Source organism: Penaeus vannamei, chromosome 28 (assembly GCF_042767895.1).
Source record: "Penaeus vannamei isolate JL-2024 chromosome 28, ASM4276789v1, whole genome shotgun sequence".
NCBI classification, from domain to species: Eukaryota; Metazoa; Arthropoda; class Malacostraca; order Decapoda; family Penaeidae; genus Penaeus; species Penaeus vannamei.
In genome coordinates this window covers 33656939-33676938 of record NC_091576.1, presented here as the reverse complement: position 1 = coordinate 33676938, position 20000 = coordinate 33656939, and the positions used below count along the sequence as shown (strand labels likewise).

The 20000-nt window shown below is 35.6% G+C and overlaps 3 protein-coding genes across 3 annotated transcripts in view; 1 reads left to right on the top strand and 2 right to left on the bottom strand.

Moving 5' to 3' along the window:
- Positions 1–1809: 1809 nt before the first annotated feature.
- Positions 1810–12274, bottom strand: Cul2 (cullin 2). The gene is made up of 16 exons (XM_027350889.2): positions 12179–12274; positions 10978–11211; positions 9439–9533; positions 8695–8795; positions 7966–8156; positions 7585–7751; positions 7114–7345; positions 6763–6941; positions 6170–6377; positions 5820–5972; positions 5542–5619; positions 4587–4653; positions 4216–4301; positions 3792–3905; positions 2795–3010; positions 1810–2383 (listed from the first exon to the last, which is right to left on the bottom strand). The coding sequence occupies exons 2-16, from the start codon at positions 11200–11202 to the stop codon at positions 2252–2254; spliced, it is 2244 nt and encodes a 747-aa protein (XP_027206690.1). The 5' UTR covers positions 11203–11211; positions 12179–12274; the 3' UTR covers positions 1810–2251.
- A 588-nt stretch (positions 12275–12862) lies between these two features.
- On the top strand, positions 12863–17640 carry mRpL42 (mitochondrial ribosomal protein L42). Its single transcript, XM_027350880.2, has 4 exons — positions 12863–13022; positions 16872–17008; positions 17199–17350; positions 17517–17640. The coding sequence occupies exons 1-4, from the start codon at positions 12968–12970 to the stop codon at positions 17569–17571; spliced, it is 399 nt and encodes a 132-aa protein (XP_027206681.1). The 5' UTR covers positions 12863–12967; the 3' UTR covers positions 17572–17640.
- Positions 17597–20000, bottom strand: part of LOC113800161 (uncharacterized) — a 12543-nt gene continuing 10139 nt past the window's right edge. The window contains exons 4-6 of the mRNA XM_070142057.1: positions 18373–18541; positions 17936–18142; positions 17597–17815 (exon numbers count right to left, since the gene is read on the bottom strand). Coding sequence (XP_069998158.1) covers positions 17786–17815; positions 17936–18142; positions 18373–18541 — 406 coding nt within the window. The 3' untranslated portion in view covers positions 17597–17785. The remainder of the gene's footprint in view (positions 17816–17935; positions 18143–18372; positions 18542–20000) is intronic.

The window sequence follows — 20000 nt, the reverse complement described above, 5'->3', positions numbered from 1 at the left end:
ATTATGACTTCAGAGATATAAAGTGGTTGCATATAAGCAATACAAACAGGTAAAGAAAGATATATGAAGAGTGAAAAAGAAAGAGAAAACAGACCACAACAATAAAGAGAAAAGAATGTTGAGAGAAAACTGACTAGTACTTATTTCAAATACAAATGACACCCACTACATTTTTTTGATTAAAAAAGGTAAATAAAATAAAACACCATCAGTCTGTCCATCAAAATCAGAATAAAACTGCAGGAATAAAAAGTTCAATTGCTTCACACACGACGCCACTGACTCGGCACAAATAAGTCCTTTTTTCTTAATATAAAAAATAATGATAGTTTTTCAAAAATTAGCACACACTAACAAGGGAGATCTACATTCAACAAAACTCACACAAAACAGACTAAGTATATATTTAGAATTGAGAAGCAGTTTAGAGCACCACAGATACAAGAAAAATGCAAATCAATTACACAACAAAACAGTTCACATATCATATTTCCAACCCATGTGACAATATATATGAGAAAGAGTAAGTGAGAGAGAGAGAGAGAGAGAGAGAGAGAGAGAGAGAGAGAGAGAGAGAGAGTGAGAGTGAGAGAGAGGAGAGAGAGAGAGAGAGAGAGAGAGAGAGAGAGAGAGAGAGAGAGAGAGAGAGAGAGAGAGAGAGAGAGAGAGAGAGAGAGAGAGAGAGAGAGAGAGAGAGAGAGTGAGAGTGAGAGAGAGAGAGAGAGAGAGAGAGAGAGAGAGAGAGTGAGAGTGAGAGAGAGAGAGAGAGAGAGAGAGAGAGAGAGAGAGAGAGAGAGAGAGAGAGAGAGAGAGAGAGAGAGAGAGAGAGAGAGAGAGAGAGAGAGAAAGAGAGAGAGAGAGAGTAAAAGAGAGACAGAGAGAGTAAAAGAGAGAGAGCGAGAGTAAAAGAGAGCGAGAGAGAGTAAAAGAGAGCGAGAGCGAGAGAGAGTAAAAGAGAGCGAGAGCGAGAGAGAGTAAAAGAGAGCGAGAGCGAGAGAGAGTAAAAGAGAGCGAGAGAGAGAGAGAGTAAAAGAGAGCGAGAGAGAGTAAAAGAGAGCGAGAGAGAGTAAAAGAGAGTGAGAGAGAGTAAAAGAGAGCGAGAGAGAATCAAAGAAAGCGAGAGAGAGTAAAAGAGAGCGAGAGAGAGTAAAAGAGAGCGAGAGAGAGAGTAAAAGAGAGCGAGAGAGAGTAAAAGAGAGCGAGAGAGAGTAAAAGAGAGTGAGAGAGAATCAAAGAAAGCGAGAGAGAGTAAAAGAAAGCAAGAGAGAGTAAAAGAAAGCAAGAGATAGAGAAAAGAAAAGATAAGAAAATGATACAAATGTTGCAACAAGGAAGGGACAAACACAAGAGAAGGTATGGAAAAGAAGTCAAGAAATGAGATGTGAAGCTGCAGGAAGAGAGAAGTGGGAACATATCACATACACGTTGAATAAGCATATAAAAAATGATGGTAGAAAGTCTGCTACAAAGTCATACCTAGAAAAGGTGAAAGCTATCTCTGAGTATATTTTATCAACAAAAAGGTAAGTAGCAGAGAAGAACAGCCAGTCAGAGATTCTAGAAGTTCATCCCACATGGTGGGAGATATCTTCAAAGAGGTAACAAGCTGCTACCTAAAACTTTCACCTTGAAATCCATGAAATAATATTCCAGTGCAACATTTTCACAATGGGTCAAAAAGCTGGACAAAGAATGAAAGACTAAAACTTCTTTTTATACAGTGTTTCTGCCTAGCTAGGTCTGAACATGGGAACAATTTCAAACCCATCCTAGCTGAACTATTAGGACTCAATAAATAAAAAATAAAACTACAAGGGTAATATTTACTAAATATTAGTGAAACCTAACCAACATTTTAGTTTTATCTTTGCGTTCCCATGACTTCAACACACAGCTGGGCTTGGCCCTTGTCCAGAGTCCAATATGAGAGGCAGCATTACAACCCACGTCAACTTCACCGTCACTCCACTGTTTGGGCTATTTACACATCAGGGTATCTCAAATAATCAGCTATTCCTTTAGGCAAAGGGGGGAGGGGGGGGGGGGAAATTTATATAACACCTAAATCAATGTACAAAATTCACCTCCAAACAGGCAACACACTGTACAAGCCCCACCCAAGAGTGAAGCCAAAGATATATATGTAGGTGTATCAGTCTCCAAGAAACAGTTTCAGGACAATCCTTTCTGAAGACCTTTCATGACTGGTCTTGCCAAAAAAATTATGAAAAACAACTAACAAAGCTAAGAATTAGGCCACATAGCTATATTCATCTGTTGAATTTGGAGTACGTTCAAGGTATTGTTTATCAATAAGTAACTCTATGCATTTCTTGATCATTGGAATCTGTGGTGCAAATCTTGCTCGAGACTGACTGATCACCTGAGGAGAAAATGAAAAAAATAACAATAAAATCTCATTCTCTTATACTACTAAAATAATAATTCATGTATTCATTAATATCTATCTTAAACTATTTTACTTGGATCTCAAAAATTCTTTGGAGGCAAACGAATATAAAATTCTCATATATTACCTGCTTGAAAGTACTGTAAACCATTTATTCAAATAAAAGGTACTGGTATATATCTGCCACCTACCAATTACCTATACCTTATATCATAAATAACTATTTTATTGTGATCTCTATAATGTATCTTACCTATATCATGTCTATAATAATGAATGAAAAATTTATGCCAACATTTACTTTTTTTTGGTCTTCATAAAATACTGAAGACTACAAAACAGGTCCCTCTACAACAAAACAGATCATTGCTAACTTAGCCTTACCTCCTGTATGAGCATTGTATGTTTGAGTAATTTGCGGGCTTTCATTATCCTAACGATTGCAGCCTGCAGGTAAAGTTTTCGGTCCTCTTCCACTGCTGAGTGAGTTTGTTCTGCTTCATGTTGCTGTTCTCTCTGAGGTGCAACACTTATCTTGAATTTTGTTCTTTTATTACTGTAGTCTGTGTTGAGACGTACAACAGTCTCGCCACGAAGTTCCTGTTGGAGAGTGCATTCTGTATAATTCCATGTTCTATTTGGTCTTCCTTTATAAAATTACTGAAATGCTGACTAGTACTGGTGTCATTATTTGAGAATGTTTTGACCCACTAACGATGGGTGTCCCACATATAAGACACCCGAAAAAATAAACATTGCCGGGCGTCCCGCAAGTGTGACGCTGTATCAGGGCTCGTGCTCCGACACAGCAGCGGGTTGCGGCAGGCGGGCAGGCAGAGTCCATGGCAGTCCTGCCTGCCGATTTTGTAGCTGCCCGGGATCTTTTATTTTCGACTTCAAAATATACCGGCGTTAATGGGTTAATTATGACTTGTTCTGTTTACAAATAAGCATATTGCATAAGGGTAAATATTTGCCACAATTGTGCATAACATATCTGCATTAAGTCAAAGGAATCTTGGACTTTTGATGTGTGGTTGAGTGACTGCTGATTCTTTATGTTCACCAGCCTACCAACTCAATTCTTTTTCTTCGGATACTGGGAAACTCTCGTTGACACCTATGCCACTAAAGACTATCATGTGCTACATGGAAAGGATGTATAGTGAAAACTTCTAAATTGACCAGATTTGATTTCCAGCTGGTGTGTTTCTTTATAAATTTAATGTAATGCAGAATCCAGTGATCTAATTCACTGAAATATATAAAATGCATTACATCCCATATCATATTTCAATGAAAACCACAAGGGCTCAAATAACACTACTGTTTTTACACAGACTTTTCTTTTAAACACTGAGAACCTTAAGGACTTCCATACCTCACCGTCTGTCATGAGGAGCTTGCTATCCAAGAGAGACTGTAAAAATTTATTAAACTGCTCATCATTGAGGTGTGTGTGTGTCTGCAGTTCGTTGCACGTAAGGCTATCCACCTGGAGAGAGAAAAAAATTAAATATAAAAACAAAAAAAATATATATATACATGTATTGCATATCTATCTTCTTATCTTCATGAATTGGAAACAGTACATAACACTAAAGTACCCTGTTTTCAAAACATAATAACAAATGAATGAAATGATTCACAATCAAATAATATTTAGTCAGCCTCTACAAAACGACCATGAAACACCATCAAACATTTAATTTTAAAAACAAGTCTCGATAATTTTAAGTCAAACTACTAAATTGTCAACTCCTTCAGCACTGACAAATGAATGAACAGATTTAATATTCTCTCACCTTCTCAAACATGAGCAACATTGCCATCTGGAAGGTGGACATGGTGATGAGGTACGTTCTCTTGCTGTGGCTCACTTTCAACTCCCCTGCAAAGATATTAAAACCCATAAAAAAGATCAATTTAATTCTCATTTTGCCAAATTCTAAGGAGCAATTATAAATCTAAAAATTAAAAAACAGCACCATCCTTCTGCAGATTTTCATTAATAGTTTCACATTTTCTAAACATAGCCAGAAAATTAAATCTAAATGCATCTATTTTCAGATTTTAAATCAAATTGACAATAGATATAACAAGGAGTTCATAAACTCTCTAAAACATCTTAATTATCCAAGAAACCGTCAATAGATAAAATAAGAAAAACACAAACCTTGACATAAATGATGCAGCCAGGTAAGTTTCCTACCACTGAAGTGACTGTGATAGAAGGTTTCAAACTGCAAAAAAGTGAAATAAAAGTCCATAAGAAATACAGAAAGAGTATCTCATAAATAAACAGATATTGCTTAAAACCTATTTCATCAATGGATTTCTTCTAATCACCAACAGACTTTGTTTTTTAATGTCAAGCTGTTTCTGTAATATAAAAGAAAAACAAAGACTGGATCAAACTGGATTAAAGTATGCCTGAAAGATGGATGTCTATTCTAGGCCAGTCATCCAAGTCAGGTCATGTTTGGGACAGACATGTGATCTGACCTAATTTGTTCTGCTAAGGTCTATTCTTAACCTGGCATGCCACCTCAGAACAAAATGGGTTGCTCCATGTTTAGCTCACAGTAATTTGAGGGGAAGGGGGAGTAAGAATGGAGTTTGACCAAGGACCTGAATGTGCATCTATTATTCAAACTGCTTTAACAATCTATGCAATTCGTACACGTATTAGGCATGTCTTGTATATATGAAAAATATTTCAGAGCCAGAAGACCAAAATACTTTGGGTAGAAGTACAGAGGTCACTTTAACTTTCTATTTCTTCATAAGACATAGATTGAACAATCTATACATGCTCTTGTATATACAGGGCATATATGCATGCAAATATGGCATCAGTGGGTTAACATAAAAATTACTTTTTAAAAACATCTCATTTCTTTTGGACTAAGCATTTCAAAAGAAACTAGAAAATATTACATAATTACTAAATGAAGTGTTTACAATTCCTGATTTTAATCACACTATTTTATAATATCACATTCTTTAAAATATGACAAAATATTAATCTATTATATGGATGTAAGGTGAAAATCAACATCTCTTCTAATTACATAATTATCATCTAACCGCACATAGTGACCGGTATATTTCACTGTGATGTTCCTTACCGTTTGTACAGACTTTTCTAATTCTTGAGGCACAGCAAAAGGAGTGATACTTGTTTGACCTAGAGGCCAGGCCCCTGCCTGAAATTAAATAACATATATATCTATTAACAAAAAAGGAAGCTACACATTATGACACTATCATATTTCTAATTGTGGAAAAAATCACACTTCAACAAAAGTGACATTCCATTCCTAGCAAAACTAAATCAAGTGATGATATATAGCTGTCAAACCTACAGATTCAAGGCTTGTAAATGGACTATAGCTGAGCTACTTACCTGAAGAACATTTATTGAAAAGTTAATCCCAAGTTCATGGGTTTTTCCCTTTGATTTCAAAAATTCATTAAACTTTTGGTTTAGATCAGAGCTGACAGACATGTCAGTGAACATTCGGTGAAGCTTGCTGGTGTACTCATACCCACATGCTTGCTGTCAGGGAAAACAATCAATGAGTGGAAAATAAATAAAATAAGAATAACATATAAATACATATCTTCCATGGCATCTGCTCTTAAAATGACCGAGATGAGCAATAGGTAACTTGTCAAAAGCATGGTTGTTTTTTATCAATTTCAGTTTCATTCCATGACCTTGAAGCGATATACAAAAAGTCATCTGTAGTAAACCTTGAGTTTGTTAATCATGGCTTCTTCAGAATCCATCGACTGACTCTGTTGCTGTATCAGCCTCTTGGCCAACATCCGGGCATAGAACTTCTGAAATACATCTTTGTCGTCGATGTATTTAAAGATGGTGATACTATGGCCAAGCTTGTCATCGACCTCACTTTCATTCAGGCCTTTGGTAGACTTTTTGAGAAGTGTATCACAGTATCTACAGAGAATGGAACATTTCGCATTATACAAGGGCAACATAAATGTTTTTGAATCATTATGATAAAAAAACTAAAACCAATTTCTTAGACTTTCATTCTGGAGTAGTAATGAAAGATCAATAAAATAAGAGAAAATGGACAAGATGATTCCATAAGTTAAAAAGATTTGGTTTGGGTGTATACAGCCTTTCATGGGAGTATTGTAAAGCATATGGGCCTAAAACACAAACCAAATAGAGCAAGTCAAATCTATTTTTAAAGCATACTCAGTTCTGTTCATTTATAAACACACATTTCTTTAGTCAACCTTGTACAAATCTCTTTCTGAGGTGAAGAGGTAAAATACCACTTTTGGAGAGATCAAAATGAATTTCTGACACTCACCTTGCGAGTAACTCTGGGGATCGGCACACTACTTTGGTGTTTCCTCTATGATTAACAACACTTTCAAAGGCTTTGTCTAATGCCCCTACAAATTGTTGGTCATTGTGGAAAACGTCCATAATCATAGTGCGGTACTTCTTGTGCACTTCTAATAGACTCTCAACAAACTGAGCTGGAATCTGATTAATTACATATAATTAATAATCAAAACCCTATATCACATACTGATTAACACATATGCCTGCTCATACTTGATTCAGATATCAATATTTCAATATAAACTAGAACAACACTAACATCTCTTACACAATACATTTTCTCAACAAAACCACAACCAGCAAAATGCCTCACATTATCTCCTTTGAGACTGGTAACAGCTTGAAGTCCCTGTTGCTTGATGTGATCCTTGACATGGTGAACGAGCACTGTGAGCCCATTGGGGACCGGCCGCAGCAAGGTATACATGTTGGAGAGGTCTCTGGTCCTCTCCGCACTCACCATGGACCCAGTCTCCGCGTGCACAGTTGCCAGGTGGTCAGCCACCATTCTGTCCTGAACTTCTTTCACGACTCTCTGGTGAGAACTGGGGAGCGATACAAGAGACTAGAGCATGTATCTAAGAGAAAAAAATGGAAGGGCAGAGTGTACAGTACTATAACTGGGTGCAAGTTTGAAAAGGATAGTATGGAGCAAGTACAAATTGGTGGACTTGGAGGAGTTTGATAAGACTTAAGAAGAGAGAAAAAAGCAAAGATATGTTTTTATATCTGCTGTTCCCTTTAAGAACTCTATATACAGTAACTTCTCTTTAGCCAATCTTACCTTGGTGGCAAAAATTTGGTAGCTCTTAATTCCTCTTCTGCTAACCGTGCAATAACACATTCCATGTACTGTGAAACATTGCAGTCTTGAAGTAAGGCTGAGGCTTCCTTTCGGTAAAATGACCCTGTTTCTCTTAACAACGCACCTTCAAATATGGATTCATAAAGCTGGAAGATGGATGTCTTCATAAGTAAACATGAAATGATAATGTTGGACTGTATAGAGAATGTAATACCCAATTCAAATTGAAAACACTGAGAAAGTCGTATAAATACAAATATTTTTTGAATTACTAATGAACACCCTTGTTCAATAAAATGGAAAAAGAAGAAGAAGAAAAAAAATACATACAGGATCTTAAACATACAATCTAGTCCCTACCTGTAAAGTAGACTTCTTTTTATACATATTAACATCAACAAATGAGTGGATGACCCCACGGATGGTTGAGGTTGGGGCGTCAGTGGCGGTTGCTGTCCGATCCTGTTGGATTCCCATGAGCAAGACGCCCACCAAGCGCTTTTGCAGCGGCCGGATCATCTCCCGCTGCCAAATCTCCAGACCAAGCTCCCCTAAGGAAGCAGAGGCAAAGGGATGAAGGGAGGTCTTAAGGGAGCAATGGGGGTGGGGGATCGTTGAAATTAATTGTATATGCTTGTGTCGTGGAATGGATAGGTGTATTTCTTGGAGAGATTGCATGTTTTTGTGGGCACGTAAATGGATGAATGGGTTTCAAATAATTACATTTACAACATCAATATACTTTAAAAAATATGAATTATTATACCAAATATACTCTTTAATATAAAGTAATATATCTAAAATAATATAACGTCATGGATGATACAGCAAATTATTTACAAAGATTTCTATTATAACTAACAATTTACTATTAGTGTAGGTAGAAATATTTTTCTAATAATATTAATATCATCAATCATAAAATTAATCCTTCACACAACAAAAATGTACTCTACTTTACATATTATAAGAAAGGTAACAGGCAAAGAAACTGCCACTTCAAAACACCTGGCCTAGAAAAAATATAAAAGAAATTCTCACTTCAAAACACCTAGCCAAGAAAATATATAAGAAGTCACCAATATTTACCAATTTCTAGTAGCTGTTCTGACATGTCCATCTGCATTGAACCATATGTAAGGTCTGCATCACTGAACTTCTGCTTCTGGATGTGTTGCGAATTTAAGTATCTGTGGATTACACAAAAATAATCAGTAATCTGTACGAAATGTTATTACTGTCACTACAGACTCTAGATTTAAATCAAAGGTGCTATGTAGACATAAAGCACTGCATATATAGTATGAAGTAATTTCATCACCAAAATGATAAGTGAATAATGTAGCAAGAGCTTCACAAGAGCAGGCCTACACTAGTACCTATAATCATTATCAACCCAAATATGAAAGGCATTATATTTCATGAAATACGCATCATGGTGGGTACCATTAACATTCCCAACAACAGCAAAAGCAACTCATTTTTAGTATACTTTATATCTAAGACCAATTATGATTATAACAATAATGAAATAACAAAAAAATAGACTTCTTTAGTTCAAAAGATATCCACAGTTATTCTATCAAAGTCTACTTGAAACTTGCTATGACTGGTGACCAAATGTTTATAACCTGAATTCAAGTGATTGCCATATTGTACTTCACACTTTCACAAAAGCCCACTTAGACTCCACCATATATATTCTGGCAAGATAGAGCTTGTATTTCTACCAAAAGGCACAGAGGCTCTACTGATCTGTGTAGGACTAAGGATGGACCCACAGGTGTCTTTTAAATGTTTAATACTGTCACAAAGCAATTCCCATGTACTTACGAATACAAGTGGTTAAGGTACTGTGTGCCTTTGCTGAACTGAATCCAAAAACGATGATATTCTGCAAGAAGGTTCTCCTCACTCTGCTCCTCCACCTTTTAAAATAAATGCAATGGGTATTTCAGTAGGCTGTCTCTTTCCAAACAAGTATCATACAGTTTGAAACATCAAGCCATGGACATTCATCATGCAATTATGCCTGCACATCTGCAATTGCGGTCCTGCATATTTTTTCCTCACACCATTATATTCACTCATTATGAAAGGTAATAGAGAGGTTACAGTAATAAAATTAGTATGATAATAAGGAGAACAAGATTTGAAAAATGTTTATATAACTTTTTATTCGAGACTGATTTTTGCAACTGCAATTAAAAGAATGCTTGAACAAAATGTTATCTTTCCATTATCACTTGAATACTATGTAATATATGTAGAGTTTTAGTAGCTAATGCTTTTATATTTTTTGAATTAATCAACTTGGATAGTGAGATGTTAGGTGGAATAATTGGTCACCAACAGGGCTATGTAACTGCACAACTGACTAGAACAAACTTCATTAAAATAGCTTTACAAATGCCTGGTGGCAGTTGGCAATCAGTGCCCAAAATCAAGCCCCATCAGAGAAGATCGGTGCCTAGGAAAATAATGTTGTAGAAATACCTTCAGCTTAATTAAGGTTTTAAAACAGAATTATAATGGCATAACCCTCAAATCTTGCAAAGAAGGATGTATTTAGTATTATCAAAGTGTGGCAAGGAAGTAATTCTCTGGTTCCATTCTGCATCCTGAAATCCATTTTTTTTTTTATAGTGATGGTTTACTTGTACGTCTAGTATGCATTAGCATGGTTTTAGTCTGCATTATGCAACAACGTGATTCTTCACAGTACAGGCACACTCGCCAGAGACTAGGTCCTCAACTCCGTGTCTCAAACTTTATGGAACAGTCTAAACTGTGGTGAATGGGAAATTGCTGAAAAGGAGGGTTGATGGAGGGCTCTGCCCCCTCTCTGGTAATCACTGTCTTCATCTCAGTATACACGGCAAGATAGAGCTGAAACTCAAGAGGACTGCGTGGACTTTGGTTGTGTGTAGCACTTTCCATGATCTTTTATCTTTGTCTTTATTTGTGGCACTGCCGTTCATATTACCATGCATCAATAATTCAAAGATCAACCTACAACAGTAGTGACCATACAAAACTTGATTGGTGGGGAGGGCATTCATCATAATTGGAAATTGTTGGGGTTATACTATAAGGTATCTAAAAATCTCTGCTACATCTAATCAGCAAGAGAGAGCCGAGACAAGGTCTAGTGATGCACCTCGTGAAAGATACAAATATGTCCTGCTCAGTCCTGATTTCTGTACTAATCTTTGGGATGCCAATCACATTTATCAAAATAACTTGGCTCATAAATTCCACTTGAATGAGACTTGCCAGCATGATATACATCACATGACCTGGAAAATAAAGAATGGGTAACCTAACAACAAGCTGCATATGCTGCCAGCTTAAAACATACTCCCATCTTACCTCAAAATAAAGCTGCCTGACATGATTCTCCAGTAGTTTTTTTGTCTCTGTATAAAGCCTCTCGGCGAGGGGCTCTGGAAACGCCACACACAGGGAGTACACATCAGAGAATCTGGTGTTCCAGACGCTCCTCTTGATTGAGCCCATGGTCACCACCTGCTGCACTGTCTCCACCAGGTCCCCCCAAACCTCTTCAAAATTCACCGCACGAGGCTTTAATGACATTGTGTCAGCCTGCAGAAAGACAAAAGAAAGTCAGAACAGTAAGAATGTGAAAAAAGAAAAAAGTATCAATCTAGATTGTGTCAGCTATCTAATAGCCTAGAGCATGGTATGAGAAAAGGAAAACACGTCCATAAATAACACTCACTATAATCATTCAAAATATAAATGGTCTGAATTGCTGAAGGTGCTTGATGCCTAACTTCAAATTGAGTGTGTGAGCTTGTATGTGTGCATGCTTGTGTGTGTATATGCATGTCTGTCTGTATGGGTATATGTGTATGTGTGAGTGAGCAAGTGTGAATACTTGGCTTGTGTAGTGCTTTTAGACTGCATCAGTGAGGTGTCTACAATCAAAGTCAGTGTGTCTGCTTTTGTGTCAGTCCATATAGACATTCATTAAAGTTATTCCAATTAGGCTACACCTCTCCTACCATTCTATTTCAACCACACAGAGCTACTGCAGATACCTCCTGTAATACCACAGTCAAGAACCCTTTCTAATAGTGTTGTATTTCCTACTGCCACAATCCGTTGTTACTACAGACAACATAGAAACCTGGATGAGTCTTGCCCTTCATAATTCCTTGACCTGATTTGTCCTAGTTCGTAAATGACCAAAGAGAAAATGCAATGGAAACCCTGAAAACGAAATAAAACCGAAACTTGAGGGAGGAAAAAAAATAATTTATTTCTCTCGTGTCATCCCATCCCTCTTCCTTCGCTCCTTGTCTTTCTCCTCCTTGTTCTCTCATTCTCTTACCCCCATCGCTACAAAAGAAAAGCGGATAAAGGGAGACAGCAATAACACATACAACAGCCCCCCTAAACAGCTGATCCGTCTCTCTCTCTCTCTTTCTTTCTCTCTTCTACTTTCCTTCTCCTTCGTTAACCAGAAGGTTAATTCTCCCTCAGACAACACCGGACTGACACACTCTACACCTCGAAACTTTCCTCAAAATGTTACGTACAACTTTACCTTAATAATTTAGGAAAAAAAGTGTAATAAAAGTCATGTAAACAATCCTCTCCTCTGTCGTCTTCTCGTTCGTTATGTTTCCGGACGGAATTTCTTGTTCTGTTGTTCTGTTTCTTGTTGTTGTTCTTGTTCTATGGCTTTGTTTTTGTTGTTAGTTATTTGCTTTATTTCATGTCGTTATTATTATTTTTTTCAAATTTGTAGTTATTTCGCTTTTTTCTTTTTTTTCTTTTTTATTTATTATTGTTGTTGTTCTCTTGTTCATTCTTTCCTGTATTTTTTCATTTGCTCTTGCCTTTCATTTATTATCATTATTCTCTTTCATTTCTAGTTGTTCTTTCTTTTATTTATTCGTAGTTATTTTTTCATTCGTTGTTCTGTTCTGTTGTTCTGGGTGAGATTTGAGCAATTTTTTTTTAGTATGTCTTTTTGGAGGCTGGCCGAATCTTTTATATATATATATTTCATTCCAGTTATTCTTTGGTACTTTAAAATTATGCATCTTTAGTAAATGTTGCAAGATTATTTTTACTTATGCAGTTTGTGGACTATATGTTGGCAAATAATTCCCTATAAAAAGTGAAGATATCTCGACGAATAATGATAGCTAAATTGAATAAAAATCCCGATATTTGTTTAAAAGATATACCGCTTAGTGAAATGGAAATGAAAATTTAATAAAAATAAGCCTAAAACAGACAAATACATAACAAGAATATTTGTCGTCTGTAACAACACGGAGCGGAGGCAGAAGCCGCTGGCGTTATTTTTCCCGTTATTTCCCCTGTCATGGCGTTATTTTCCTCAAGAACGACCATTTTCAAGGCTCTGTTTGCCAATGCGGGTAAGTTATAGTGTGATTTGTTTATTTAAAGAAGAGTAAGTGAGTTAAATGTCCGTAATGAGGGAGCCAGGGTTTGGGATCTTCGACATGGAAAGATTTATTTTTAAGAATTTCGAGATTTTAAGTTTCATTTTTTTCATTTTCTTGTTCATGATCAGTGTTGTGTTTCTTTCACTAGAGCCTTTCTTGGGGCAAGTAAAGATACGTGACAGCAATCCGTTTCTTGTCTGTTCTGTTTCCATTTAGGATCTATAAGCCTACAATTTGTCTATTTTTTTTCTTTTTCTTTTGTAAATGTTGCAAAGTAAATCGCATTGGCTCAGGAAACGTGAGCTTTGTATTGTAATGCCTTTGAGGGAAAATTTTCAGAGGATAGCAATCGGGAATTGAGTAAAAAAAAGATATGGAATGGTTACCTTGTTGTAAAATAAGACCCTTTTCATCTATGGCAAAAGTTGCGCAAATCAAAAATAAAGGAGATACGGGATGGGATAGAGCACGCAAAAAAAATCGCATTGGCTAAGGAAAGGTGAGCTTTGTATTATAATGCGATTGGGTTTGTGGTCTCCAAATCCATGAGTTGCCTTGCCTTCAGCGGTGTGGCAAAGGCCATCAACCTCCACCCTGTATGATCTAGAAAGAGCTCGGCCTCATTATTGGTTCAGAAGATTGGCCAGTTTTATCGTGCTAGAATACATGTGATGATTGTTGGCCCTTGGCAGAGTTTCGACAGGTGTGGAGGCTATCGCATTTATCTTATAATAGCTTAGGTTATAGTATGGGAGGTCAAGGTATGCTATATTTTAACCCTTTGATGACGGGGCCTGTTCTCGATTATCACCAAGAGAACAGGTTTGCAATAAAAAACGAACTCGATTCATTCTCACTACATCAGTTCATATTAGGGACTGTGAATTTTGTTTGGGAGTCATTTGTTAGAGTGAAATTTTACCAAAAGTATTTTAAAAAATGATGTTGATTAGCAGAGTTGTGATTTTATTTTTATTCTTAATTGTTCATTATTGTTTTTATTACTTTTTTTCTTATAAGACAGTATTACCAACAAAGACAAACTGCTGGTGTTAGTTATTGGTTATTAACCATATTGAAATATTTAGTTCTTACCAGTCAGTCATTGAAGTGGAGTTGGCGATAGTCTTGGTGAACAAGAATGAGAAATTTACCACCCATTGATTTATGGAAAATTATGTATTTCAAATATTTCTTGTGTTATAAATTTATTTTGGGGCACCCGTTTTTTTTAATTCCTCTTTCCAGTGGAGAATGGCATTTATTTTCTTCTAATTATGTATGTTTATATGTATGTAGGTATTTCAAGGTTTTGGGGAATAAAACTTACATTATTTACTAATTAGTTTTCTATTGGTGTATTTTTGCTTTTATGTGATTCATTTTATCTTGTTTTGAAGGTCAATTGTGGAATAAAGATTAGGCATGGAATTTCAATTTGTTAGTAGATGTTAATCAGCTTCATTGCTTCATTCTTACTAATTACTGTGTCCTGATAATGGCTTTATTCCTCTAAATATTGCTAGAAAAGAAAATTTCCATGTATTTTCCAGACAAAATAAGGAAGACCCATGATAACTTGAAAGATGGCATAATTACAGCAGATTTTCTTATATTAAATAATTCTAATAATTTTATAAAAAGTACCACAAGTCCCATAGACTTCAAAGAATCGTTGTTAGTCTAGTATTTGCTTGAACGGTGGTATAATTATTATAGATTATTCCTTTTTTTTTTCATATAACAAAGAGAATACATAAGAAAATATACATTGATATGAAAGTGTAAGTTTCACTTATTCTCACTGAATGACTTGAAATATTTTGTTAATGATTGTACATATTATTTGTCTTAGTCTAACATCCTAAGGTTTTTCCACATTGTGTTTTTAGGGTAAAATTATATATATCCTATGGATATATAAATGCAAGATTTTGAAGATGACTGTACCCATATGACATGCGTAAAATAAAGGAATAAACTGCTTTGAAAAAATATATATTTATCATCAATATTTTAATCCTTTTTGAGCTTTTTATATGAATTTGATCAAAATGAAAAACAGGACAGAGTTAATTAATTTTATACAGTTTTCACTAAAAAACTGTAATAAAAAAAAAACATTGCTTAAAATTCAGAGGGATCATAGTAGGGTGGCTTATATGATCTTAAATAAAGTAACTAGTAACCTATTTAAACAGTAAAGGCTGTTTTATCTCAGGAACTTTAGCTACATAGTGTGTGTGTGTGCTGCTAAAAATACCAGAAATACTTTGACTAAGACAGTGATGTGAATAATGATTTTGAATGTGAGTGATGACGAGACTGAAATATTAATCCACTAGCGACAGTACATGTTTACTTTTCCGGGTGTATCGACATATGTGGGACACCCATCGTAAGTGGGTTAAACTCATTTAACCTCACAATACTCATTCATTCAATGCATACATACACTGCTACACTTCAGCTTATTCTGCACATTCTACTCTCAATTACTGGCTCCCATGCTCACTCCATACATGCTCACACTTCTACACTCGCACAAACACATCCTCCTTGATGTCCGACCCATTGGTGCTCTGAGAGAAGCTTCCAGATCACGGATCTAACCTTGACTCACCTAATTTTGCCTTGCCCTGTTTTCCTTTAGCTCAGTCATTCATATACAGCCTATTGCAAGTTATGGGTCTACAAAAGGTGAAAGGAGCGAAAGTACAGAGTGACCTTAGTTTATTTAGCTACAAACCTGTTCCAGGGACAGTTGTTTATGTTGTAGTGTTGGCCCTAGTAGAATACAGTAATTTTTATCATGATAATGCTCAACAACGGAATTATTTGAAAAGATAATGTGAAAAATAAGGTTGCCTCTATAACCCCCCCCTTCCCCCCAACTCCAAATCTGTTTGTCAAATTAGATCTAATATTTCCTTTTAGAAGTCATTAAGAAATTGCATCTAGCAACTTGAACTACATATATATCTGTGGCCAAAAATATTGTTAGGAAAAACTTGTCTTCGTTTTTCATTAATATTTTCCCTTGAGTAGCTAGGCTTATATATGTACACAAGTACACGTATTTGTGTATAATATAGATCAAACATTTGCATTGACAGTACACTAAACTACCACATCTTTTGCAAGAATTTGTATATATTATAGTACTACTCAGCGCAGAGACTATTGAAAAAAAAATAAATAAAATAAAAAATAAATAAATATAAAGCTCCCCTAGCCCCCGACATCATGGATCTACGGGAATGAATCCTTCCCCCCCCCCCCTCAGCATTGCAACTGCATATGGTTTATTTTTTCTATTATTGTATTATTATGATCAGCATTATTAATAATAATTATTATATCATTATTAAAACAACAATCGCCATCATCACCACCACCACTATTATGATGATGATGATGATAATCATAATATTATTATTATTATTTTATATTAAATATTTATCATTGTCATCATACTGATGATGATGATAATAATAACCATAATGATTTATTATTATTATTATTGATTATTATTTTTATTATTGTCATTAGCATCATCATCATTATTATTTTCATCATCATGAGATTTGACTTTATCACATTCAAATGTTTAACATTTACTAATGCAAGTAATGCAAGATTTAAAGGAACACTTCATAGGGGGTGCAAGACTGAAGTTCTAAGCAAAACACTAAGGATTAAGGAATGGAGACAAGTTATTTGATTGGTGTGTGATGAAATGTTCGACTTTCACGTAATATTTAATATGTTGTCTATATTTATGTTTACATTTGTGATTTTTCTTTTGCTCTTTTCCAGAGAAGCTGCTTATATCAAACAGTTGCCGCCAGATGTCAAATACTAATGGTAGAGAAGAAGCTGTGGTTGTAACAGACGATGGGAGCACCATTGTTTGCTGGCATCCTGAACCAAAGGTTCCTTATCATATGACTAGGGTAAGGCAGAGTTAGTAGAACTGAAATAATTTAAAGATATTGAAAGCCCTCTTTTCTTTCATTCACATGTAGATTAATTTGTTGATAAGTTGGTGACTGGATTGAGAAATATAAATTCATCCTCTCACAAGAATCACCTAGAGGATTTATAATTCCATGATCTCCCATTAAAATACTGTTTGTAAAACAGCCACTTCCAGAAACAGCTGAGGAGTCAGACTCCGTATTGAAGGTTCAAAACAAAAAAGAGTTGAAGCAATTATTCAGACGACAGCATCCTTTCTTCATCAACAAGGAACTTCGAGAACTCACTTTCACTACTAAACACCCATGGTACCCCAGGTAAACTATAAGGTTTTAATTACTGTAAAGGTCTTTGTCATTATGCATTCTTACTTTTTGCCATGAAACACTGCTTATAAATGTTATGTCATATGAACACACTAGAATCAAGTCAAAATTTATTGCAATTGCAAATTCTATATACATTTGACCTATTTAATTTCAGGCCTGGGAAACGATTTACGAAAAAGCAGCCACCAAGGGATAGGGAATACTTGTAAAGGAAGGGAACTTGAAACGTTCTGGTATTTTGTACATACTTTATGTAATAAAATCTTTTGGGTAATGTACATAGAGAATTTCCCTTAATCCTCTGAAAACATTTACACCTCCTTATAACTGTACAATTATTAACGATGCTAGAAATGCATTAACATTACATATCCATTGAGAAAATAATTACACTAGAGTTTCATACATAATTTCCATATACAATTAGTTAGCTTTTGGCCTCAGAACAGATTGCTGAAAACAAAAGGAAAAATGTTGGTGTTAGTGTAGGAATATTTCTCAAAGTATGATCATATTTAATTTGCAGCAACAAAAAAAAAATCAATATATATTCACAAAATAACTAAAACTTACAAGGCGTGATAAGTCAACACATTGGGTGAATTGCTCCACTTCTCGAGCACATCGCAGTGACTGCTGGGGATGGTCATTGTAGCAGTTCATGACAGCTTCCTGGTGGTTCTGGCAGACTGGTGAGCAGGTTGCCTTCATGAAGAGATTTTCCACTTCCTTGAGGGAAGTTGTAACTTGTTCTTCTGAGAGTCGAGCTATTTTTGTAAACTGAAGAAAGAATATGAAGAAACAAATTTCAGTAATGTCTCTTTTTTAGCATCAGGTGATTTACGTCCTCAGAATATTCAACAACAGCTCACCTTATAACATAACTACTAAACCATGGACAGGACAGCTCTTTTAGATTATCAGACTGTCAAGTAAAAAAGATCTTTATTATCCCATTTCCTATCATTCTAAATAATTTATAACACCCTATAACAGCTCACAATTCTCACCTCTTCCTCACGTGTCTCCATCTTCTTGTGCCACTCATTGTTGAGTTTCTTCATTTCCTGTTCCTTCTCCTCCCTCAGGCGCATCACCATAAGGTGAGCCTCTTCTGCATAAATAGACCATGGTGGTATGCTGCCTGCAGGCTGGCTCAGTGTTGGGGCAGCTCCAGACCTGAAATACATAAAATATGTATAACAAACACTTCCAAAAGTATTTCCCATTAATAGATCTGCAACTAGCAAATGAGGGGAAGAAGAAATTTTGATAACAGCCCCTTCTTTATCAAAGTGAAAGTACACATATATTTAAAGACAATGGCATGCTAAGAGATCAATGGAAATATATTTGAACTTCCAAACATCTTGTGTGTTTCAACTTGCTTTATGGGCCTGCTCTGGAGAGCAAAATAAGGTATTCCACATGGGATTTTGTTTGTTGATTACAATGGGGGAAATGCAGTACACTGAACATAATTTTACAGTGCAATGTCAGAAACTGATAAAAATAATGCAAAAGTGAAATAGGACTGTGACTGAAAATCAAAGGAAGATTCATATGACAATTTAGGATGCCATTGCATTGATGATGGGGTAAATGATCTGTTGTATGAGCCAAAGATGATAAGACTACAAACATGCAAGCACACAAATTTACACAGCCATTTCCCTATATTTGCTGGAATATTTTTTTTTTTATAAATCATATGATCATTTTAATAGTTTTGCAAGGTAGCTATTGCCTAACTCTAGCTGACCTGGTTCTCAGTATGTGAAGGTTAGCAAGGTTTAAAAGGGTTTAAGGTTATCCCAGTAAGCTGAAGTACAATGCTCAGGTTTAGTACTGAATACCAATACTTCTCTATCAACCAAAATAGTACCAAATAGCTTATTGCAAATTAATGCAATGCTGACAAAGATGGCATTTATGTACATTTCATACCCACTGAGTTAAGTTTAGTAGTTGTATTTACTCACAGATGGCTCCATAAAGTTTAGGTCACCAATGAGTCAATTACTGGTGCTACCTATCAAACCTGCTTACCCTCTTCCTGAATTTTTTTAAATCTTGAAAATTCAATGAGAGGAAGTTAGATGAGGTGACATAGGTCTACTAATTGACACCTTTATGGCTGAGCACTTGTGGAGCTATGTATAATCACATTACAAAAAAACAAGACTATAGTGAACATTACATGTTCCTGATGATATTGGGTCAATGATACTTCATGCCATGTATATATTTTAGTCATCTAAAAATAAAAGAAAGCTCCTGTACTTGACTGACTGAAATGACATACACATAGGTAATTAGTATTTATAATAATAAAATGGTTGTTCTGCTCTTTCCAATCTATGGCCGCTTTCACACCAAGCTGGTACAATGCACATGCCATGCTATTTGAAAACAAATATCTGGAAATTTATGAAACCTTTCAAACAGAAGAGGCATGACACATCGTTGCATATGCCACATGTAGTCTATATGAAAGGTTTCATATATTCCTGGATGTTTGCTTTCAAATGGCGTCTCACATGCAATGTACCATACATCAAGTCAATCACCACCATACCATACGTGAAATATGTCCAAAATGAGAATAGAGCTTAGTAGTTTTGCAAATGAAAACCTC